Source organism: Chionomys nivalis, chromosome 20 (genome assembly GCF_950005125.1).
Source record: "Chionomys nivalis chromosome 20, mChiNiv1.1, whole genome shotgun sequence".
Classification (NCBI taxonomy): Eukaryota; Metazoa; Chordata; class Mammalia; order Rodentia; family Cricetidae; genus Chionomys; species Chionomys nivalis.
The window spans coordinates 35,659,993-35,685,821 of record NC_080105.1 but is presented as its reverse complement, the minus strand read 5'-3'; the positions used below and the strand labels follow the sequence as shown (position 1 = coordinate 35,685,821).

Genomic DNA, 25,829 nt, shown 5'->3' with positions numbered 1-25,829 from the left:
GTATGAAAGTATGAAACTTTCAAAAACTACCAAGTATTCTAAAGCACCCTGCAAAACACTAGCTACAGCAAATCAGATATGGACATGCTACAACCATGACTGAAGCTCTTCTCCACGGCTATGGCATAAAGTTCTGGCAGCTCCAGGCCACTGCTAGGTCTAGCTTTGATGATGCCTAAATAGTTAATGTTTAAGATACCTAGATGCACCAGGTAGCTATGACCATGATTTCAGAAGGACATCCCTTTTCTAATATACCCCAGAAATCACCTCCAAATGCCCAAAATACTCCATGCTCTCTACTCTGAAACAAATGAAAAACATGTAAGACCAGAGATGTGGACAGCGTACCCAGGTTTCTTTCCTCGTGTCGGGTGAATTTTCCACGAATATGACATGAGTAGCCGTCAAATATAAAGTCCCCAGCGCTGCTTTTTTACAAGACACTCGATCTACCAAGCGGACATTTTCAACCTAGAGAAGTTTGAGGAAAATCAAAAGATCCAATCACAAAATATTCATTAACCTTATATTTACTCTGAAATTTACATCTGAGGATGTTTCCAATAATTAAAATATTCCCCTTCATTCAGTGGCAGACTATGATCATGTATATCAAATCATAAAATACCAGTTGTGGAAATGTGACTCTAAATGTCTCACAAAACATTAACAAGCTGTACTCTTTCCTTGAGAGTTAAAAAGATCAGAGGTTTTATTTTATTGTAGTTATATAAAATCTCAAATTTAAGTCAACACACACATGCATTAAAGCTCTGCATTTACATAATGACTGTATGAATACAAGCTACGTTCTATAGGAAAGAAAACAGCATGCTTTTCTATGTGTTTGTAAAGTTGTAGACATGGTGTATGAATATCTGCCTTCACATAAACTACTATAGTAGGGAATACAAAGATACATATGGGAGAAACCTATCAGAGAAAAGTATATAAACACTAAAGATTGAGATCTGCGTTGATTTGCTGGAAATTAAACTTTCTAATGATTCTAATGATTTTAATGAATGGAATTCTTCAACTGTCGGGTGTACAGAAGTGCTTTGCATCAAGCACATGTGTGTTTTTATGCAGAGCAATTTCAAGGTTATTGCAGTGGGACTAACACATGACAAACCAGAGGACCAGGGAGGACAAGACACCCCGCACCTGGTGTGTGAAAACTGGAACACAATGACTTCTTTAGTGAAACAGCCCCCTTTGACTTTAAGGTTGACTTTGTTTTCAGTTATGCTGGGTTTGTGCACGTGAGTGCAGGTGCCTGAGCAGGCAAGAAGGCAGCACTGGATATCCTGGAGCGGGGGTGGAGGGGACTGTGAGCCACTGACCCGTAAGTGCCAAGCCATCTCTTTAGCTCCATGGAACGCAGTTCCTTTACTCACTCTGAATCAAGTCCAATATTGCAGGCTTTACCTCGTCTTCGATCCAAGACTACTTTAAGGTGCTTTTATTTTTCAGTTCCCACATGGTTGTGTAATTTTATTTACCAAACATTCTATTTTGAACCAACTTTAAGAAAGATATTACGAAAGAGCTATGGAAGGAGAAAACTAGGAAGATACATTTTTCGAGACAGGGTTTCTCTGTAGCTTTGGAGCCTGTCCTGGAACTAGCTCTTATAGACCAGGTTAGCCTTGAACTCACAGAGATCAGCCTGCCTCTGCCTCTCGAGTGCTGGGATTAAAGGCTTGAGCCACTACTGCCCTTTATGGCATTTCTTGGGGGAAAATTATTTGGCTGTTTAGAGGTATGTAGAGTTTGTATACTAATTAACAATATGCAAAAATGAAACATAAATAATGCTTTTCTGCTTTTAGGACTAGTGAAACTGAACGTTATTCAATATACTAAACATAAGGTAATAATATAAGGTAATAATTTAAGGTAAAAATATCAAGTATGAAATCTTCTCCCTACAGAAATGAAAGTGCTTATACCACTTAAATTATTTTTAGAAAGGCCAGTAGAACAACGTGAGGGACACAGATGTTGGCAGATGGGGAGACTTAATGGAATTATTCCCATGTCTTTTTGTTAACTTTGGATGCTGCTGCAGGAAAATTAAATCTCAAAGTCTGGCAATCATTCTCACAGGTCCCAGAGCTGTCAAAAGCAATTTTGAAGCTATAGAAGAAAAAAAATAAATGGAGGAAAAATAAATGAAAGAAAAATACCAAAATGATCTGACAGTGTGTGCACCAATACAAGAAATGGGTAATGAATATAACAATTCCATCACTGGACGAAAGGTGTAAAGACAGAGCAATGTTCAGGGGCCACCTCACAGCATGCTAAGGTAGCTGGGACAACCTTAAGTGAAACAAATTCCCGTATTCTGGCACCATCCTTAAGACCTACCAGTTTAGCTATGCTTCACTGTTGGGTTGTCTCAGATCTATTTCATCTACACAGCAGCAATGCTTCTCATAGCTGAAGATGAGACTTGGAAAACTTGTCATTTCTTGGACAGAGTTATTGCAACTCTTTGCCGGACCCTGGGAAGACGACTTATAGCAGGAGCTCATGCTCTGAAAATGGCATTTAATACACGCTAAGGAAATCACATTCAGATTCTGGGCTGTGCATTTACCACTAAGCTGACACTTTTGAAATGAAATCCATCTATATGATTAACAGGGTTGCATATCACTATGCTATTTATATCACTGCTCTTTTCTTCCTTCCTGGCACGTAACATTGTGATGCTTCTTTCTACTGGTGCCTCAGCTTTGCTCCAATGCAGTAAAGTTATAGACTCTGTCATGATATGAAATGTTGAAGTCATGGCCGGAAGAGGTAACCTTGGAGAGCATGACAACTAGGGAGAGAAGACACCCACGGACGTCCAATGTTTAAAGTTCTCAGGGAGAGGGGTGTGCAAAGCATTCACAGGAACAGTCAGGGAGGATGGCGTAAGTAGCAGACTGTACTGGGGGGGGGGGCAGAGAGAACGGCTGTGTCAGCTGCTGCGGAGACGTGGTGGAGCAAGGCAGCACTGGAGTCGGGAACAGAGTAGACACTGGTCCTGCAGCAAGAGGAGGCCTGGGAACACCAAGAAGTCACGCAGAGCCACCAGAGGACACGTAAGTGCTAAGGATGGAAGTGAGGGTGTGACAGGACAGGAAGCAATCCTGATCATTCAGACATACAAAGCCAAAGACAGTTCAAAAAGCCAATGGAGTCGTGCATGCAGAATTCTTAGTGCTTGTGAGAAAACGCCAAGAAAACAAGAGTCTTCAAAAACACAGAATTGTTCTTGGAACCTGTTTTCATGCTCCTCCAAGGTGAAGTGGACAAGCGGGAGGTCACTTCAGCTGCTGTTGTTCATACGTCTCTAAGGGAAACATGTTTTTGCCACATGTGGCTGTCCTTAACCCTCAGGGTACAAACCATCTGATGCTCTGAATAAAGTTGGCTATCGCATGAGACTCTAGCCCACCTCACTCTTAGGCCTCTCCCAGTCTGTGCCGCCGCCTAGAGCAGTTGCCCACACAGCACCTGTGCTGTGACACAGACATTGACCAGTGATTAGGAGGTGCGTCAGAGAGACTGTTACGTCTACACTTTAAAGGATGAGAAAGGGTCCCTTTCCAAAGGATCAGAGGGATCAATAAGAACAAGAACTTACTTACGCTACTTGTGCTAAATTCTTCCCCGACCCTATAAAGTTTCTCAGCTTTTAAGACTGAGCTATTTTTTTTCTAACTGTAGGACAAATGCTAGTTTAAGTTTAAAGATCCTGTAATATAAAAGGAAAAAGCATAATCCCAACCTGAGCACTGTCCATCTGTTAGTATACTGTGGAAAACATCTATGTCTCATTGTAGGTGGTCTGGATGAGGCACAGCAGTGGTAGGGGACACAATTCCTAGTTAGGCATGTTGGAATCTAACCTGTGTGCTTTTCTGTGCCATCAATCCTGCCTTAGCCAAAATCATCCGGACATACCAGCCTTGATATTTGGAGACTGAAGTGTGATTAAGGAAGAGGCAGGGTCTGCATCAGGGAGATAAATAACAAATGCTAAAACAACTGGGAATAAGAGGTGCCAAGAGGAGAAAGAAAACACAAGCCGCCATGGAAGCTGTCAGGCATTCTCAAGACAGCTTTGGACTTCCAAGGGACAAGAGGCAGAGGTATTCAAAACAGAGGGCAAGGCGATGATGGCGCACGCCTTTAATCCCAGCACTAAGGAGGCAGAGACAGGCGGATCTCTGTGAGTTCGAGGCCAGCCTGGTCTACAGAGTGAGTTCCAGGACAGCCAGGGTGCTGTCATGGTCCATATAAAAATACCACCGGTAATAAATAAAAGAAATCCCAAACCTTCTAGGTGTGTTCTTACACTGTACCATGAGTTATCTTATCTATCACTTTGGACATCTGACCTCACTTAAACCACACAATACACTCATGAGTCAGGTTCTTGGTAATTTCCATTTCTAAATTCCGTCAGATATTTGCTCAACGTCCTCAGATGGAGGTGACTAACTCGAAAACCTAGGCTTGTCATTCATCATGACTGTGGACACCTACAGATGCTTCTGAGGCTATTCTAGTACTGCTATTTAAAAAATAACATGAAGATAACAAATTCACAATTACTTCAAGCAATTTTATACATAAAACTTGAGTCTTGAAACCAGGGTGATTTATTTAGGTACAATTAACACTGGAAAACTATATTCACAAACACTATCAAGACATTCTTTGAGACAAATGCAAAGACAGAAGCTTGGAAATTGGAAACAAGAGCCCAAACACTGGTACAGACTGACTTTCAGGATTCCTAGAACTAATATGAGCTCAAACAGTAAACGTCATTGCCCTCAACAAGATGCTGATGGACTGGGGTACTGAGGGCAAACAAAATGACATGACAGCCACTGTTGGCTTCTTACAGGTCAGTGGGAAGCACTGTGATAGTTTAACATCCCCTCTCTTCCCCTTCCTCCTCTGTCAGGTCTGTGCTGAGGGAAATAAAGGTTTTTTGAGCCTTTCTAGGACAAGGCTGAAAAGCTTCAGGATGCACCCACCCACTGTGACAGTGGAACTGATTTATTGGGAGCCCACCAAGGCCAGCTGGTCTGGGACTGAATAAGCATGGGTTGATTCCGGACTCTCTGAGCATGGCGGTCAATGAAGACTGATGAGAAGCCAAGGACAATGGCACTAGGTTTCGATCCTAATACATGAACTGGCTTTGTGGGAGCTTAGCCTGTTTGGACGCTCACCTTTCTGAACGTAGATAGAAGGACCTTGGTCTTCCCGCAGGGCAGGGAATTTGGACTGCTCTTCAGTAACGAGAGGGAGGGGGAATGGAGTGGGGGGAGGAGAAGAGGAGTGGGGATAGGGGGAGGGAAGTGGGGGGAGGGCAATATTTGGGAGGAGGGGAGGGAAATGGGAAATGGGGAGCAGGTGGAAATTTTAATTAAAAAAGAATAAAAATAAATAAATAAGTAAAAAAAAAAAAAAAAAAAAAAAGACACAGGGCTCCATCTCCCTCCGCCAGGTCTGCAAGCAGACACCCTGGCTGCAGAACAGCCACCTTCCTCTTCCCTTTTCTGCCTGAAGTCAGGAGCGGGATCTTATAAATCACCAACAGACAGGACCTCTCTCCAGCAACTCTCACCATGCCACCTGCTAACCCCACCAGAACAGGATATTGCTTTCCACCCTGCAGGTCAGATATGGGACCGGTGAACACTCTGGGTTGCAGAATCGTCTGAGACTACCTGGGTAAGGAGAGCTGCCCTGCAGGACAAGCAGTTCACAGGCAGGGTTACCGTTCACTGAAAAGGATGGGAGAAGGACCAATGGCAGTTCCACAAAATGTTCTCAGGCCAAATACCAAGTCCTCAGAGCCACGTAAATTAGGCTGAAGGTCACTGTCAATCATTTGGGGGAAGAGGTCCAGAGACTGCTGGACAGAGAGAAATCAAAATGTCTGTAGCAGCCAAAACCAAAGACAAGTTTATGTTCTAACCTAAGAAAAGCAGCTAGATAAATAGTTCGCCATGCTAAATTTGGTATCGTGACATTTTCTGACTCTACCAACATGAAAAGGAAAGTATTCAAGAGGCGTGGGCTCTGGATGAGATTCTGAAACGGGACTGGTTAGGCAGAGGCAACTGAGTTCTCTGCTTTTGACCTGCAGGAAGAAACTAAGGATCTCCAGCATCTCCCTCAATTCCAGGATGCTGTAGCTCTGTCTCAATGATATTTCAGAGACCATCCAGAACACAACACAGCCATGGTGGAAATGTACATGGTAGTGATTGGGGATTAAAAGAAACCCAGCCATGTGGGAAGGTGGGTGATCAACAGGAAACTCTTGCAGCTTTCTAAGGAAAGGAAGGCCCAACCCCTGCAACAGCAGTATCTGAACCAGACCAAGGCTGCAGTGCTCAACACTGCTCTGCACACCAAGTGAAGCCATGAACAGCCACAGGCATGCACACCTTCCTGGTCACTGGAGGTATTCAGGCTGAGCTCGTTGGTCTTACAAAACTCTCACTTTTCCTTTTAAGTTAGGAAAAAAACTAGCTGCATGCTAGAATCTGAAAAGTTTCTTGAGTTATTTCCACATTGTAATTATTCCATAATTATAATTTGGTTTTAAGTCTGAAAGGCTTCTTGAGTTATTTCCACTTGCCATAATTATAATTTGGTTTTAAGTCTGAACTGATAGTCTTAGAAGCAAAGCCCTTTGGTTGACTTAACAGAATCAACATCATACTGAATCTCTACTTTGGCATTACATACAATGTAACTCCATTAAAAATTTTTAAGTTTAAATAAAAGAAAGCCTTTCTGGGCTAGCAAGATGGCTCAGTCAGTAGAGAAGACCTGAGTTCAATCCCAGAACCCTAATATTGTAAAACCAGAAAAGAGTCATGGATCAAAACTCCAACCTCCAATTTCCCCAAAACGCCAATCAGAATCTTTATGGGTACAAGTGAAAATGTGTGTTGAAGCTAGAGAAGGGACAAGCAGGTTGGCTAGCCATCTAAGCACCATCTCTACTCTTGATGGTGCAAACCCCATGTCCGACCTGAATAGCTCAGTTTCCTGACTGTTCCACGGTGTCTGGCAATGCCTTGAGATCTGCAAAAGTAGCTATCCCATCGGAAGCTGTAAGACCTTCTGCAACTAGGGAGAAATGCTTGATGAGCCAAGTCTTCTCGGTAGTGCCTTCGTGTCTTTTCCTGTTAGGATGGTGGGGATACTCTGACAAAACCAACTCAAAGGAAAGGCTCACAGTTCAGGTTATGGTCCATGACAGCAGGGGATGTACCGCATCAAGAGCCTCATGGAGTAGGTCACACTGCCATGTAGAGTTGAGAAATGGGAAGGGATAAATGCAGACTCAGTTTACTTTCGCCCACTGCACACAATCCAGAATCCCCTGCTTAGGAAACGGTTCTGCCCACAATCAGGATGGGTCTTCCTGGGACTGCAAAATTGGCTCCAGAGGTCTGGGGTTCAACTCCAGCACCCACATGCAAGTTCACAACCATCACTAATTAGTTCCAGAAGATCCAACACCTCTGGCCTCTATGGACACCAAGCACATATATGGTACACTGATATACATACAGGCAAAACACCTATACACATAAAAATGGTTTTTTGTAACTAAAATGATGGATCTCAACACATCAGCTAACAAATTAAGATTGCCCTCCCATGCATGCTCAGAGACCTATCTCCAAGTGATTCTAGATTCTGTCAAGTATACAATTAACAATAACCATCCATTAGTCATGCAATATTTGCTCATATATATTTGGAAATTCCAAAGTGGTTTTGTTTATGGAAGATGTCACTATCTGCATAACAATTGATATGATGTTTCAAGATGTTCCAAAGCTCCTGAACTATCAATGGTCCCACTCAGAGTAAAAGAGAGACAGATAGAGAGACCGAGGCAGAGAGAGAATGAACGTATGTATGGTGGTGGTGTTGTACGTCTCAGTGGTTCTTAACAAAAGTAATTATCATTAAGTTAATCCATAACAGAGACCCAAGTCTGCCGTCTTCCTCCCACTGAATACTCACATCTAAAGCACAATTCCCTTATGTTAATGTAGTGGTAACCAGAGATGTATTCAATTATAGCTGCCAAAGCACTCTGATACACAAGAAGAAAAACTGAAGCAAAAACAAATTCTTCAGACCATTCAGAACTGCTATAATCTTATAATTAGGGGGTGGTGACGGTGGTAAATTTTCTAATTTGAAAAGGAAGCACGTTCTTTTTTCTTCTTATATAAGATTGCCTAATCAAATAAAGAGTAGTATTTGTGGAGTATCAAGGGTTTTCCAGTCAAGCCTTTTGGTAGAAAAAATCATGAACACCAATCCTTTCCCCAAAAGGCAGATTTAAACTGTTCAAAACTATAAAACCAATGAAAGTTGTTTCCCAGGACCATTTCATTCAAAGGTCAGAGACAGAAGAACAAGTACGGGAAGGGAAAAAAATACAGAGCACAACCCAAGGAAATGCATGCCATGAAACCAAAAGCAACTTTCCGCCTTTGGGGACCCTTAGGGCCTTCAGTACAACTCATGAAAAGATACATTGCTGTGCAACCAAATTAATTCACAAACATAGGTAGCAAGCAAGGCACCTGCAGATTAACCCATTGACAATTAGACAGCTCAGCCCTATCACTTTAAGTTCTGCAACTTAATAAATTTATTATTTAATTATGTTCATTTGCTGAATGCCTTTTGTGTGCCAGGGACCCAGACAATTTATCAAAGGTTCCCAATGAGTAACAAGGCAGATTATTGGACTCCGTCCATGTGTTACAAACCTTCTAGGAGAAAGAGAAATCTGAGTCTCACATGGCTCAGGCCAGAGATGTTACTAAATCATATGTCAACAAAGGTCAATGGTAACACTTGCTTCAGACTGGCAGGAACTCAGAACACCCAGTTCCTCATACACTGACTCCCGACCACACCCTCCTGCATGCTCAGGGCTCTGCATGCTCCAGGCTGCTCCAGCAGCCCCAGCCTTACCATCCACTGCATCTATGGACAGAAAAGTATCAGATGGCCCACCAGCACTGCATCTCCCTGGGTCACATGCTCATCCAGAAAGCCACATAATGATGCAATCTGAGAGCCAGGACTGCTAGTACAGGACGCACAGCCTGCACACAGACCGCGCAAACATCTTCAGGGCCAAGGAGTCTGACAATGAGTCGGCACACATGGAACAGACAATCTTCCCCGAGTTCTGCGGGGACAGTCGTCCTTCTTCATGGCATGTCACTTTATCCACAGCTGCAGCAGCTCCCCTCCGCTGTGGCTGCGGTCCTTCCACAGCTGGCTCAGCAGCTCATCCTTTCATTCCCCACACAGGAGAGACCTTGCTGACTACCCTTCAGAGACAGAGAGGCACATCAAGATTTATAGTCACAGCTCAACCTTCACCTTCCTTATTTCTCCAGCAACAGCTATTTAGCCCACATTTTCGATTTTACCCACTTCAGCACAAACTTTTCTCTGGACAGGGCTGGATTCATCCAGCTTAACTGAAGTAGGAGGGTTTCGATAGGGAAAATCCACATCCCAGTCTGAAGCAGACTTACAACCCAATGGGTTTAGACAGATCCACATTAGTCGAGAACTCCATCCCTGTATAATCATGATGCAGTTTTGAAAACTCCCTGGAGAACAGGAAGGTATAGCCTAACTAAATTTAAAGGGGGGGGGGTAAAATCTTGGAATCCCATGCATATTAGGAGGATTTGTTTTCAGTGTACCAGATTTCAAAGTAAATAAGCAATACATTTCCCAATTTTCTGGGAATGTTTAAGTCCTTCTACCACATGGGAAAAAGGAGTCCTGGATGCACATCCTTCTAAAGACTTGTGAGCCACATACACAGTCTCAAGTTATTCCTATATAGTTACAGTCCATCTGTGAAAACAAACGATTTGAGAATTTTTCTTTTAAAATGAGAAATCATTTCCTGTATTTAGGTTCTTTAAACTGACTTAGGTCAAGGCAAGGAAACTAGCCTGACAATTCTGAATAGACGCTAGAATGGTTACACAAAAGCAGGTTGCTGTTCTAGCCGTGTAGCTCATTGCTGAGAGAGCGGGGCCGATAGACATTGAACTATTTGCGGTAGAGCATGGAGTTAACATGACACAGAGCAATGTTACTGACAGAACAAGAGTGCTGGGAACCCCTGGGAAAGGCCAGAGAAGGGCGCGCCTGTGGCTCGGGGGCAACTGCAAACATCATGCCACAAGTCGGCTCTCAAAAGTGGCCAGACACTTGAGAGTTTGCAAGGGGCCGAAGGATTTATTTCGGTAGGGTGACCCTGGATGCGTAGCCTCAAAGGAACATGTGCTGCTGAACAAAAGGACAGTCCCAGGATTTATTTCAGCACCACCTTAAAATAACCTCAACCAAAAATACTATTTTCTGCAAGCATAAATTAAGAGAAAGGGATTGAAAAAATGTTTAAAAAAATAAATTAAGAACAGATGTTAGGCCTGATATAATTCAAATATGAAGTGTATGGAGTAATCTATTAATGATAGATATATTAAATAAAGTCATTTTTAAAAAGTTAACTAGTATTGAGAGAAAAAGACCAATTCAGAATGCTAGAGGCTTTATTTTTTGTGATAAAGATACATTTCTCAAAACAAAATTCTAAATTTCTAAAATTCTTCTGAATTTGACATATTTCTAACAAAAGCATTAGCTGATAAAAGACTAAATAAACCCTTTACTTACAAAGCTCTCCGAAAGCTACGGGAAAATATTTTTTCAAGGCCAAGCTGTGCCAAGTAGAACTTACTTTGGTCCAATGAGAAGAGACACCTCGGGCAGTCAGGGAGGTAAGCCTCTCCCACCAAACCTGACAGGGCCTGAGGATGGAAGAGTGGAGGCTATCCATCCAGGGGCAAGCCGGGCCCATCCAGGCTCATCCAGGGACAAGCCGGGCCCATTAAGGGGCAAGCCGGGCTCATCCAGGGGCAAGCCAAGCTGCATCATGTCTACACATCCCCAGACTGTACTCTTGAACACCAAAGCCCTGAAAGACAGACTACACAACCATACCACATGCTCTTCCTCCTCTTACTATAGAGCCCTTAAGAGACCATTATTCCCTCTCTACAAAATGCGTGCAAAGTAAATGTCTCACAGATACAAAAACAGGAGGCCTCTTGTGAGTTCTGAAAGGAAACGCTGCACGACTGCCCTGCCACGGGGAAGCGACATGCTCAGCTCATCCTAACACTCAGGCCTACCCATTAATACCTCCTTGCTCAACCACCCCATGCAATGGTCATTCTCTATCCTCTAAGTTGCTATGATGCCTCTGGTAGTTAACACTCATTTTACACTTACCAAGTACTGCCTGAATGCATGCTATTCCTACAGCACTGCTTAGAATCCAATCTCAAGGAAGGCACTAGTTATTCTGTATTTGATCCTGCAGCCCCAAGAACAATGTCGGCACCCACTTTTAAAGCTATTCCATGGCTTACTGGATTCCAGAAGCAACAAACCCTAACAATTGCAGATCAACACTCCTCAACTGTAGGATCCTTAGGGATGGGCATCACAATTGTTTTATCTTTGTAGGCTAATGCCTAGCATATGTGCTAAAATATTTGTCCAACAAAGGAAAATTAATAATGTTTTGGTTAAAAACAAAGCATATGAGAATTTACAGGTAGAACTGGGTATGATTAAACAGGAAGGTACTCTTAGTAAATTTGAATTTTCAGATGAGATAAAGAGGAATAGTCTATTATGGAGTACATTAAAAGCCAAAGACCAGGAATAATAAAGGAAAAGAGAACTTATGTTCTATAACTAAAATGATACAATCTTGAAGGATAATAAGAAAAAAGGGTAATGAAGGTCTTGAGTCTTGGACCCAGGGTCACATTAAACCATATTCTCTCTTCATTCATTGGACAGTGTAAGGATTCCTTCCCTTGTAGCAGACACTGGCCTGGATGCTGGGGATACATAAATAGCTGAGTTAAAGTCCCACCTGCATTCTACTTGGGGATGTGTGGGCAAGAAACAGACAATACACCAGATGGAAAAATAAAGTAAAATTTGTGTGCATGCATCTGTTTATGCTAGAGGACCAAAGATCTGAGGGAAGAAATTAAAGCAGATAAACATATCTGACAGTGGTCTGACAGGAAGGGCTTCTCTAATAAAATGGCGAGCATGTTCAAGAGAGAGCCAACTGAGTCAGCCATGTGGAAGTGAGGAAAGAACATTCCAAGAAGAGGGGAGAAAATACAAAGGCAGGAGCAGTCATGGATGCTCAGATGGTAGGGAGGGCTGATCAGAAGTGTCGGGGTGGTGAGGAATGAACCAGCTGGCACAGGTTACAGAGATGAATCTTGGAGGGTCTTCTGAACCACGATATGAGCTCAACTTTGATGCTGAAGATGGTGGGAAGCCACTGGAAAGTGTGGAGAAAGGGAATGGGGCTTGAGAAAAACACATGCTCTAGAAATGAAATGGTTTTCCATATAGAGATTACAAATACACTGTATAAAATAATTACAATATGCTTAATTCCAAACGACGATGTCAGTTCCGTGAAACTAGGTGCGACCATGATGTTAACCATCAGAGAGCCAGGCCTTTACACAACACTGACCATATGAGAAGTATGCAAGTTAGCAAACAAAGGCACGGACAGGCTTTCAGGCTATCTACTCAGTCCAAAAGGCAGCATCCCCCCTGCTAAAACTGTCTGAATTGTACCTTGAACATTCTAAGTAACTTGTGCTTTGCCACATGCCCAGAGGAATCAAATTTTCTTTCAGAGCTTGGCAATACATTCATTTCTTCGGGAATCTGTGATAAGCAGTGTTTTAATAAGGAAAAAAAAGAGAAAAGTAAATACACAATTTTTATAAAGTTGTCATGGCCTGCCACAAAGCTTTAAGTGGAAGCTATTTTTAAACTATTTCAAATGGCTGTGGGAGGAAGGGTTGGGTCCATGTCCTGGGAAGGACTCTTACTCCCAAAGGCTTCAACTAGCTGTCCACCGGGGGAAAGGGCACTAGAAAAAATAGTTTAAACTGTTCCTGGCCTAAGAAATATGATACAAAATGAGCTACTTGCAGGCCCTCTGAGCACTGAGCGAGAATACAAAGCTGAGCCTTTACACGCACAGTCACGGAATTTTGGCTATCTGGTCATACATACTGTCACCGCTTGTCCTGTTCAAAGTGGAAGAAGTAACAATAAAAACAAGTCACAAGTCAGGGTGAGAAAACCTTGTGTAACTGTCCTCTGTGAAAAGCACCTCAGACAGTGTTGAGTCTGCAGAGATGAGACAGAACCGAGAGAGTCCACCGAGGAAATGCTAAAAACTTACCAAGAAGGGAACAATGGCCAAGATGGCCACACACAAGTGCTCAATGTCTCCATTACTCCAGCATGCAAATGTTTCTAGGTGCACAGCAAATGCTCTAACTGCCTCCTTTTTCAGTAGGACTGGTACTTCCCTCTACAACAGAGTTGTGTGTCTTGTCCTCCCCACTACCCCTCCCCATCCCAATACCCCCCACCTCACCTTCTCCACACATCCACTCCAAAAAGAGCCTCCCTCAGGAATCCAGGCAATTCCTCACAGGCTGCCTTCAGTGTCTCCCTGAGCAAAACTGGATAGTTTCCTAAAATCCATGAGCTTACAGAAATTAATGTTTTTATTAAAGAAAAATACACTCTGAAAGCAAGGGTGTGAACGAGAGTTGGGTTACACAAAGTTACTCTTTGTAGATTGCCTCCAGGGGAGTAAAATATTTGAACCCATTGTGAAGTATGGAAGTGAGTAAGTAGGTCAAATGAAATGTTTGGATTGAGAAAATTCTTTTTATTCTCATATTGCATGGAAGTTTTCTCAGAACACAAACCTGGCGTCATCTCCTTTTGCAATCAGAGTAATAATAATAATAATAATAAAGTGCTAAGAAATACCATGAACCTCATTGTTAACTATTGCAAATACACTCTCCGTCTGGTCTGTAAACGTCAAAGATGAGAGTTCTCAGGAACTCATGGAGACCATATACCTAGTTGTAGTCAGAACTGTGGTACTGACCACAGATGGACACAAAGATTAAAGGAACAAAACTGAGCCGAAAAAGCCCACACATCTGTGCTGAACTGATTCTTAGCATGTGTGCCGAGACAAGGAGCTGGATCAAGCAGGGTCTTAATAATAAATAGCTCTGGAGCAAGTGGTATTCCACAAGCAAAAGGACTACTGCCCTATACCTCACACAACAACCAAAACTTCATTCCAAGATAAAAAAATCTAAACTCTAAAACTTTGGGACCTTGGGTTGGGCAATGAATTATAAAAACCAAAGCACCAAGGAAAGCACTAACAGCTTAAACTGGACTGGACTCCAACCAGAACTAAAAGCTTTAATGTTTCAAAGGTCAACACCAAGAAAGAGAAAAGACATCCCGTGGAATAAAAGAAGATAACCATGAGTCATATATGCACTCGTGAGCAGAATCTATGAAGAACATTTACAGTTCAAAAACTAAAGGCCCAGCTAAATTACACTTCAAAAACTAAGACAGTCCATCTAAAAACAAGCAAAACGACATAAACAGATCTGTATCCAAGTAAGATATCATCAACACACACAAAAAAAGTAGTCAGAATAATTATTTCTCAAGGGGCGCAAAACACCCCCAGTAGGGCCCACACACCCCACCACTTAGAGAATAACTGTAACCTTGAAAGTAGACAGTAAATGCTGGTGAGGAGGTGATGAAACTGGAAAATGCTCGTTCATCTTTATAGGGAATATAAAATGGTGCAACATCTCAGGAAACCTGCTATGAACCGAGAGACTCCCGATTATACACCTGAGAGAACTGCAAAACATGGGTTCCCCCAAAACACCTGGACATGAGTGTTTAAGGATGCACTACTTGTCACAAATGAACCATCCAGAAATAACCCAAATACCAACTAATAAATATCAACGAATAAATGAGTAAACAATCTTGAACACATCCACAGTAGAGTATTAACTAGCAATAGCTGGGATATAGCTCAGGCCATGGGTTCTAGCCTCACATTGGAACTGCTACTGGAACTAGGTAACTATATGTGGTGGGATGAGCCTGTGACCCCAGTAGTTCAAGATCATTCTCTGAACTGGTATAAGCAACAGAAACCTTGTCTCAAAACAAATAAAAATATTATTTAGCAATATATTCTAAAAACTATATGAGCCCTAAAACATTACACTAACTGAAAGAAGTTAGGCACAAAGAATAACATATTATATAATGCCATTTATAGAAAATGAAAGGGCAAATATGTAAAGAAAGCAGATTAGTGAGTAGCCATAGTACGAGGAGATACAAAGGAGAAATAACTGCTAACATACACGGGGTTTCATTTTAGAACATTTCTTAGGTTTAGAACTGTCTGAAAATTACGTTTCTGTACAAAAGCCATTTTACCTGGAATACTTATCATGTATAAGAACAGCCCTAACTCACTCCCAGCCATCTGTCTTCTCAAAGTTCTGCATTTTCTCCATAACATTTTCTCCCACAACACGCACACACAGGCCATGAATATCATACAGTCTTCATCCAGCTACCTAAAGGGTATTGGCAGCGAGCAGCATTTCTACACTACATGCATGAATAAAACTGCAATTCAAGTATGATGAATTCTTTAGTTCAACGGCAGACTGTGTGCCCTAAATACCAAAGGCTGACTCAGGACAGGAAGACTTCATCCAAATATTGTTAAACCTATTAAAGGAGAGGATTTCAAGAAATATGGATGCCTATCTCTATCATCTATCGCTCTCTCCCTTACTCTCTAGAGACGGGGTCTATCAGTGAACTGGGCATTTGAGCTTGAGGGCTCCACTGGTGGCCAGCATGCCCTGGTGACCCTGCTGTCTCAGGATCCCTGCTTGTAGCCAATCCCTGTTCTTCACCTAGGATGGCATTTAGGTCCTCATGTTTGAGGTACCAAACACCCACTGAGCCATCTTTCCAGCACTAAGTATGGATGATTTTTGAGGCAGGCTTAACACAATTTCTGAGAGGATTTGGGTTTCTGAAAACGGAAGATGTAACTGCCACAGCTATACTTTAAAGTGGAACAGTTCAGACTAACAAAGGGGGCCACCTTATCTCTTGAGTGTGAGAGACCATATGTGACTGACTACACAGATCGTCTCCTCCGCAATTGTGGAAAAGTATTGGACCTTTCTAGATGAACACACAATGCTGCTCCTGGTTCTTACAGTAAAATCAAATTACGGTATCAAGAAAAGCAAGCAGAACGCGGGTAACACAAACGCAAACTGTTAACCTGGAGCTAAAGATACAAGCAGGCAGCTGAAGGCCTGGACTAGGAGCATCCAGCTCCCAGCTGCCCTTCCACTTCATTCTCAAAAGTGCAACGGAAAAACGATGGACTTGTAGGAGTCACACGGTGCAATTCTGAATCTCGGTCGCCCCTCGGGCTGGAAAGCCCGTTCAGCCTCAGTTTCCTCAGCTTTGAAGCACGGCTAACAATGGTACTCACCTGCAGATGGGACTGAGAAATACACAGAAAGCTACAGAGCAGTGCCGAGTACAATGGCTCCAGTGCTCTATCTATAAGAGTGGCTTTGATCAGCCATCCTGAGTGTTGTTGTAAATAGCTACAAGGTAAGCTCAACTTGACAGGTGAACAAAGACACATAAATCAACAAATCATATATCATCATCAAGAATAAATTATTTAAAAAATTCTGCTACAATAGTATCATGCAAAATTCTGGAAGAAAATGCTAAAGAGTCATCAAATAAATCTTTAAAATGTGTGTTGAAATGGAACCAAAAAATAAGAAGGAAGGCAATACAGAGTTCCGCATAGTGGTTTAAATACACTGTTACAGTGACAAGATGGGGATAAGTTAAATATCAAAGAAATTAAATGCTTATCTTAAAAACAATGAAGTAACTAAGGCTTTTGACTGTTTCCCAGAATTCCGTATAGATGTAAGACTTCTGGGTGAGAAACAGAAGATGTTGTTCACTACAAACCAAGAGTTCAAGCTTCCTGTTCACACGAGCTCCGCACCCTGCCTCCTCACTATGTCCAAGAAGAATATGGAGCAGTCTACATGGACAACCAAACCTGAAGAGCCTCTGCCTCCAATGAAGACAATTATAATGGAGGGGGGAGGGCAGATCAAGTCACTCTACGCTACTTAGATAGAAATACCTGAGAGAGAAAGAGAGACTGTATCTAAGCTGTTCGCTATTCACCATCCTTCAGACAGAACAGAACCAAAGCATGGACGTGCAAATCATCTACGAGAACTGTGGGGTTGGTCTACACTAACTTATGCATGGTCTAACCACAGACTATAATTATAGTATCTGAGGTTATTAAAAGTCACCTTTCAGAAAAGTAGTTAATAAAAAAAGAACACTAAAGAGACAGAATACGGACCAGACTTTGTTTTAAATTCCATTTGTACTCATTCGCAAAAAAAAGGACTAGCATGACATAGAGAAGTAGGTTTTTCTGGGTGGTGAGGTTATTCATGATTTGTTTTCATTCTCCTTTTCTAACAAAATGTCTTCATTACCTTGGTACTCAGAAACAACTTTAAGAAAATACAGACATGCCACCAAAACCAGGAGTACCTCCCCTACGACATAAGAAAACAAGCTATGAACACTTGGGTTAATAAAATTAAACTTATGTTTCAAACGGCACAAAGGGTGGGGATACTGCACTGACTTGGTCTGGCAACGCAAGAAGTCGTGAGTTGGATCCCTATGACCAGCATCCCTTAAAACAGGCATGTCGGCACATGTCTACTGTGGGACAATGGTCTTGTCACTTGTATTGGTTTAATAAAATGCTGACTGGCCAGTAGCCAGGCAGGAAGTATAGGTGGGGTGACCAGAACAGAACAGAATTCTGGGAAGAGGCTCAGTCTGCTGTCATCAACCAGACACAGAGGAAGCAAGATGAGAACGCCTCACTGATAAAAGGTACCGAGTCACATGGCTAACACAGAATTACGGGTTAATTTAAGATGTAAGAGTTAGTTAATAAGAAGCCTGAGCTAATAGGTCAACCAGTTTATAATTAATATAAGTCTCTGTGTGTTTCTTTGGGACTGAATGGCTGTAGGACTGGGTGAGAAAGAAACCTCTGTCAACACATATCCACCATCTTATCAACTGGAAGAACTGGAAGGTGGAGGCAGATTGGATCAGATGTTTAACGTCATCCTCAGCTACAGAGTCAGTTCAAGGTAAGCATGGGATATACAAGATTTCTCAAAGCCAAAAATGAAAAAAAACAAAAAACACTTATCAGAACAGTGAAAGGAAAACCTACAGAATAGGAGAAAACACTGAGAACTCAGAAATATGACTAGAGACTTACACCCAGAGCTCTCACAATTCGATAACTAAAAAGACAAGGGGGATGGGAGAAGGGAGACTGAAAGAGGCTATCTGGGAAAGCGAGCATGACCACAGCAGGACACATGTGCCCACAGAAACTTAACAGTGATATCCATTAGTATGTATAATTAATATGCATTGGTGACTTTAAAAAATAATTTCTTCAAAGAATCTGGAAGAAATTAAAATTCAGTTTCAAAATAAATGTGGGTAAATTCAGAATTCGGTATTGGCTGAGTTGCCCCCCTATTACTATCCTGAGTCTCTGTGATTCTTATCTGTCCCTCTGCACGCTACTACCCTGGAACATAAAAACCCACCGTGGCTAGGATTGTAGCAGAAGTCACCCCAAAAAGGTGGCTCATGACATTAAAAAAAAAAACATATTATTGGTTGTTAGAGTAAAGAGAAAGGGAAACGGGAAGTAACCACTAATGTGTATTGTGATTGCTGTGGGAGTAAGAAAATGTTCAGAGCTGGGCAGGGTGGTACACACCTGCATACACTCTCTACTCTATTTATCATCTGCAAATTATTTGCTAAATAAAAGAAAAAGCCCTAGTGGCAATGGTATAGCAATGATGACTGGCAAAGAAAGAAAATCTCGTCTTACTGTCAGAGAGCTCACAAATGAGATCACTATTCCCAAATGGAAGAAACAGTCAAATTGGTCAGTTTGACATTAATTCGAGACCAGATTCTAAAATTAGTTACTTAATGGAACTTTGTAGCAACCTAAAACGGGAAACCATCAGCCATCAGGAACATCAAGATTCACTCAGTCATCATTTCAAAAGGCTGTACTTCCTTTCGCTCAGATGAACTGTTTGGAGGAGTGACGAAGGATGGCTAAGAGACCTAGTAAAGTTACCAAGGATAAAGTCCTAAGAAATGGGGCAAAGGGCATCAGCTGCTAAGAATGTGCACACCATAGTTTCTCTTGGGTAAGATGAGGAACGAGGCAATACCACAACGTATAGTGCCTGGTACCGAACTGAGAGGACAGGTATGAAGATCCAAAACAAGACTGAGCAACAGTCTAAACCCAAGGGAAAACAAGCAAGCAAGCAACAAAAACAAAAAACAAACAAACAGCCGGGCGGTGGTGGCACACGCCTTTAATCCCAGCACTCGGGAGGCAGAGGCAGGTGGATCTCTGGAAGTTCGAGGCCAGCCTGGTCTACAAGAGCTAGTTCCGGGACAGGCACCAAAGCTACAGAGAAACCCTGTCTCAAAAAACCAATAACAATAATAATAATAATAATAATAATAATAATAATAATAAACAAACAAACAAAAAGCCTAACTCATGTAAGTTTAAGACATTGTAAATCAAAGCTAAACAATGATTTCTTTGGGTGTGAAAAAGTATTCTAGAACTGGATAGTGATGATGGGTGCACAACACCACATGCATACTAAAGCCAATGGGCTGCACATTAAATATAAATGTAATCATTACTGTAGTGTATGTGTGTGTGTGTGTGTGTGTGTGTATGGTATGTATGGTATGTAAGAGGGCTCACAATACAATCAAGTTACAGATACAAGGCATATAAAACCTAGATTGCTAATATGCCTATTTTAAAAACTGAAGTACTAAATGGAGAACACTGTTCATTCTTTCAAGCATTATTTAATACATGCTTACTTGGTACTAAGCACTGTATGAGGAGCTATAGATGCAGGAATGAATACATCCACATTTTTCTGGGATCCCCAGTTAAGAAAGGAAACTCAACAGTCAACAAATACCACCAAAATGAATAACCAAAACGAGGAACATAAAAAAAGAACAAAATGGTTCCATACAAAAAACAAATAGGCAAGTCTAATTTAGATGAAGGTAGAGGCAATATCTCCTCTGAGATTACATATATTAGATTTATTTTGTGTGTGTTTTGTCTGTATTTATATATGTGCACTACATGAGGATTGGTACTTGTGGAGGTCAGAAGAGGGCACTGGATCCCCTGGAATTGGACTTACAGATGGTTGTGAATTACCATGTGGGTGGTGGGAATTGAACCTAGGTCCTTTGCAAGATGAACAAGTGCTCTTAACCACTAAGTCATCTCTCTAGTCCCTGAAAACACATTTTATTTGAAACTTTGACTATGAGAAATTTAGCCTGGTAAAGAAAAGATCAGAGTGTGCCATCTCCCATTCCTCCTGCAAAGGAATGACAGTGCATAAGTCCTACGCTAATAAAAGAAACCATGACACTTGATAAACCTTCAAAGGGCATTGCCCTGGTCAAGAAATGGTCACTAAATAAAGCTGGGGAATTAGGACAAGTCAGTCACACAAAGTCCTAGAATCCTTTGACTCATTTCAACTGTCAGCTTTATTGGATTAAAAAATAATAATAATAATAATAAAAACAAAAATAGGGCATTAATGAGGCACATGAATGTGGGGAGCACCATCTCAAGAGTTGGGGTCCCAGATGACAGAAAAAGGGGGAAATAACTAAGCAGTGTCATTCCCTTTCCCTACTGTGAACCTAGGGTCAAGCCATTCTACTATCATGGCCTCTCCAACCATGATGGGCTGTAAACCCTCCAACTGTGAGCCAGCGTAAACTCTTCCCGCTGTAAGTTGCTTTCTGCTGGGTGTCTGGTGGCTGCTATAAGAAAATTAATATAAGTAATGTGTGATCATATCTTGCCATAATAGAATTACCCAGCAAAGAAGAAAACAGAAAATGGGGAGACTCTTCAGTGAGGGTCCAGACTAAGGAGTGGGATTTAGAAGAAGGGGAAGCATGCCAAGGTCTGTACCAGAGAGGGTCACAAAGTCCATTAATAACTCAAAGTTACAAATGTGAAGGAAATGCCTTGCAGAAGATTACAACAGCAGAGCAAAGACTCCACTTCCTACCGTGAACAGTATAGGTAACACGAAGCGCCTCACTCCCACCCAACTGCAAAGCAACTTGTTCTTGGAGTAGTTTTTCCCTGCACGGGACTCTTAAGGTAGAAACGCATCCTGTTTAGCCTATGTTCTATAAAGAGCTTTACTGAAGTGTACACACAGGCACACAAAGAGAGAAATACGTACAAGGCACTCCTAATAATTCAAATGTATCTTCTTAAACTGCACTCCAGAGCACACGCTGTGACAGCTATTCGTTTTCACCGAACAAATCAATAACTTATATTGTCAATGGAAAAGGAATTATACATCATGCATGCATTTAATTTCCTCAAAAAAAAAAACCCCTTTGCATCCTGGTAAATACAGCATCAGATAAACAGTGGATCAGCTAAGCAAGTTTTGCATACATAAGCCCAAAATAAAAAACTGTAAAATCATGGAAAAACTCCCCATTCAGTACCCAGAGACTATAACAGAAACATGAAGTGTATGAATATGACTTTCAACAACTACACATTTCAAGTATGCTTTGAAAGTAACTATACACTTTTCCTTCATGCATATGCAGTGGTTAATGTTTAAAATTCATGTGTCTGCTGTATGCACCCATAGCAGCCAGAGTTTGATACTGGACACCGCCTTCTGTTTTTCTACCACGTTCTGCCTCATTTTTGAGGCAGGGTCTCTCTTGCTGAAATGGGAGCTTGCTGCTTTGACTAGACTGGCCGGCCAGTGAGCTCTGGCAATCCTCACTGCCAGCCACCACTCAGTGCTGAGGTTACAGGTGTGTGCCAAAACACACCCCGCTTTTATATGCACGCTGGGGATGCTAACTCAGATCCTCATACTTGTGTAACATGGACTTTACTGAGTCATCTTCGGAGCCCAGCATCCTAACCTTTTGCTGTTGCTGTATATGACTTTGTTCTCTATGGTGTTACCAGCTGAGTACCATGCAATTGAGTTTTGTTTGTTTGCTCTCATACTGTCTTAAGTTTCCTGTTTTGCATTGGCTTGCATTCACAGCTACCCTTGAAGTACTACACTGCCTACAGGGTGGTGATGAAAACCAATCTTTAAAAATACTTCTTGTTGCTCAGGTATAAATGGCTTTGTCTGAGACAAAACAGAATTAGGACCAGAAAATGACTTTACTCTCCCAAGTTCATACTGAGAGAATGCCACCCAGCACCACGATAGAGAAGCTGTCATCCTTGCTGTTGACATCCACACAAGACACCACCTGTACAAAGGGCCTCTTCATCATGAAAGAATGCCCTTGGTGAGAGACAAAGGAAATGCAGGGGTTAAATTCATCATTATCAAATAAATTATTTAGTACCACTTAAGCCCTGAAAGCCTTGGGCCACCTATCCTGTGGTTTATGGAACTGCCTTCTAAGTTTACAATTTCCTGATTGTAAAGCAATTTAATTCCACAGTGTAACACCAATGCAATTTATATTTGCCAGTGGAGCTGACATTCTTCAGCAAGCTAGAAGAACGATTCTTCCACGAACATAATATTTAAAGAGGTTTTTTTTTTTTTTAACTAAGAGGTATCGGCCACCATTTCAGAATGTAGGAATAAATTCTTCTTGATGGGTAGAGAGCAAAGTAATTACATTTACCTTTTCATGAGATAATAATACCGCTGGGGCCACATGAGTTCTGTTCACTCAGATACAGCTTTGGCCTAAGTCTATCAGGGGCCTAGATTTTAAACATAAGACGTTTCTGGAAGGACTGTGTGGTGGCAACAAGAGACAGAAAACAGAATTTTTAAAAGTATTCCTTCCCGTCTTTTTTTTTTTTTAATCTGACAGGAATTTCTATCATTTCATTATTTTCATTCTAAATTGTATTTCAACAAAGAATGGCAAGATTCAGAGGCTTCCAGGCTTACTTAACTGGATAATCGGAAACCAGTCATTTTTGTTAGGTGGCAAACGTTGGTGTGTTTAACACACCCACGGATGAATCTATGCGCAGCATCTTTCTTCCCTGAGAAGCAAGCAAACTGGAAATAGAGGGATACGCCATCATTCAGTTATAGCAAGTATGGATCCTAAGCTCAGAGGAAGGCCCCCTAACAGCTCCCGCCATGCGATGGGAAAGGATGCATCTGGTGAGTCTTAAGTCTTAGCTTCCACAAGCTTCCAAGTTCATTCAAGCCATCTGTTTATAATGCGCTTTCCTTGCACCTGCTATTCAAGGGCTTGCTTCCCTTTCAACTGCTCAGAGCTACAGGCACCTTTCAAAAATGATTTTTTTTTTTTTTTGGAAGCCTAGAACCAAACAAGTAGAAAAACCTTGTTACTCAAGAGACAATTAGGGTTCGTTCCCTCCTGCCCACCCCTGCGTCCACAGCGCATCCCACAAACCGCCCTCCCTCCCCCAAGGACAAGAGGTTAGCTCCGGCTAGGCCTGTGAGCCAGCAAGAGAAAGGCCGGCCCCGCAGCGCTCAGGGAGATGCTAGGGAGCTGCCAGCTCCTCCCTCGCTCGCGGTCCAGCTCCCCGCAGGGCAGCCCCGTGCGCTCGGGCTCAGCATCCCTCCGACTCTCCCTCCTCCGCCCAGGCCACCAACCTTGGGCGTGCGGATGTGCTCCATGGCGGGCCCGCGACTGCAGGGTCCCCGGCGGGCGCGGTCTCACGCACCTGCGCGCGCGTACGGCGCTATGGGAAGGGAGGGGAGGGGGCTTCGGCCGGAGCGGGCGTGGGCGGGCCGCCGGCCTGGCTCCGCCTCCAGGTGCGCGGGATGTGCGGGAGCCTTTGGGCGCCTGCGCGGGCCCGGGAGCTCGGCTCTGCGCCTGCTCGCACCTGTGGGTCTCACGCCCCCTTTGGACTTCGCCCTCCTCGGTTTCGCCTCTCTGGCTGAGGATCTTACTGCCCAAGCTGCTCGATCACCCCCCCCTCCGCGAGATGGGCATCCTCAAGTCGGTCATGGAAGCGCTTGCCTGAATGTCCCAGCCACTCAGGAGGCTGAGGCAGGAGAATCATTTGGGTCCAGCAGCTTGGAAACCACAAGAGAGACGTAAAGACATCCCCGTATTTTAAAAACAGAAGGAAAAAATCAAAGGCGGTCAGCTTTCGTAATACGGTAATACTGTGGCACTACTGTCTCCTGAGGTACAAAGAGGGCCTTGTGTTGGGTGTGGCTTCTTGGAGAGATGCGAATAAATATGTGTAGCTTTACACCCTCATTGGCTGCCCTCCAGACCATCCCAGGATAGGTGAGATTTCAGAGTGGGCTAGGAAACAAAATGACTACAAATGTACCCTGATGCGGTACGCATAGTCTAGTGGACTCTGGCTTTATTTTGGCCCAGGCTCAGCCATCCGAGTATTTGGGATGAAAATGAGATTAATACCAACATTGTTTGAGCCCTATTAAGTTTGCCACCTAGTCAGACATCTCACGTCACCGTGCGACTTCGCTGTCAGAACTCTTGATAGAGATGGGAAAACCCTTGGCCCTGTGCTAGGAACACATTGGCCATCTTTACCTAGTTCTAACTAAACAGAAGCTAGAGGCACAAAACCATCCTTTTTGAGGTTCCATGAAGTCACTGGGGAATGCTAGAGAATGAAAACGGCAGCTCTAAGTGAACACGCTACGCCATAATGAAATTTCGTAGAATAATAATTGGAGTTGTATTTATTTCGTTGCTTTCCTGGCCTTTATTTATGACAGTTTTGTACACTCTTTGACCGTACATACTGAGTATTTGCTTGTTTTTAATCTTCTTTTGTTCGATGTCTGGTAGGCATCTTGTAGTCTTCCAAATATTTATTCTATACGTTTTAAAATCGTCGCATCCCCTTCGCAGGCTCACTATCTATAGTACTTTGAATACAACTGTATATCCCTCAGGCTCACTGTCTCTAGTACTTAGAATGCTACCATATACCCTTCAGGCTCCCTGCTTTCACTACTCACCACCAAGTAGAAGGGAAGATATTGTAGGGTTTTGTTTTACAGACGGGATCTTAGAGTTGTCAGGTGAGGGAATGATATATGTTATTGAAACATATATCTATATAATTTCAATATGTCTATATTCTGGGAATGCTTAAATTCACCCTAGGTAGATGACAAAGCCGAATAATCATTTATTGAAGAGACACTGTCATTATTTAAGCAATTCATGCTCAGAGTATCACAGCAGATGCCAAGAAACTGATGGGTGATACAGATGAGGGTACTAAGTTATAAACGTGGTACAGCCCACACGTTAGCAAATGAAGCTAAGCCAACTAAGATGCTCACAAAATGCCTAATGAAACCAACCTCTCAATGATGATTTGTGCCTTGAACTTTTTTGCTATTGCTTAGATGAAGCCCAATAGGATCAGATACTTAGTTCTTAAAGTTCAATGTTTCTAGAGGAATTTTTAAATAAAAAACTTGCTACAAACTGGGGACTTTTCCAATACTCTGTGATCTTCAGTG

The 25,829-nt window shown here is 42.4% G+C and overlaps 1 protein-coding gene across 1 annotated transcript in view; it reads right to left on the bottom strand.

The window, feature by feature from the left end:
- Mtmr7 (myotubularin related protein 7) overlaps window positions 1-24,096 on the bottom strand; it is an 80,529-nt gene extending 56,433 nt beyond the window's left edge. Inside the window, exons 1-2 of the mRNA XM_057752456.1 lie at window positions 23,964-24,096; window positions 352-474 (exon numbers count right to left, since the gene is read on the bottom strand). Of these exons, the coding sequence (XP_057608439.1) occupies window positions 352-474; window positions 23,964-23,987 (147 nt within the window). The 5' untranslated portion in view covers window positions 23,988-24,096. The remainder of the gene's footprint in view (window positions 1-351; window positions 475-23,963) is intronic.
- Between the last annotated feature and the right edge of the window lie 1,733 nt (window positions 24,097-25,829).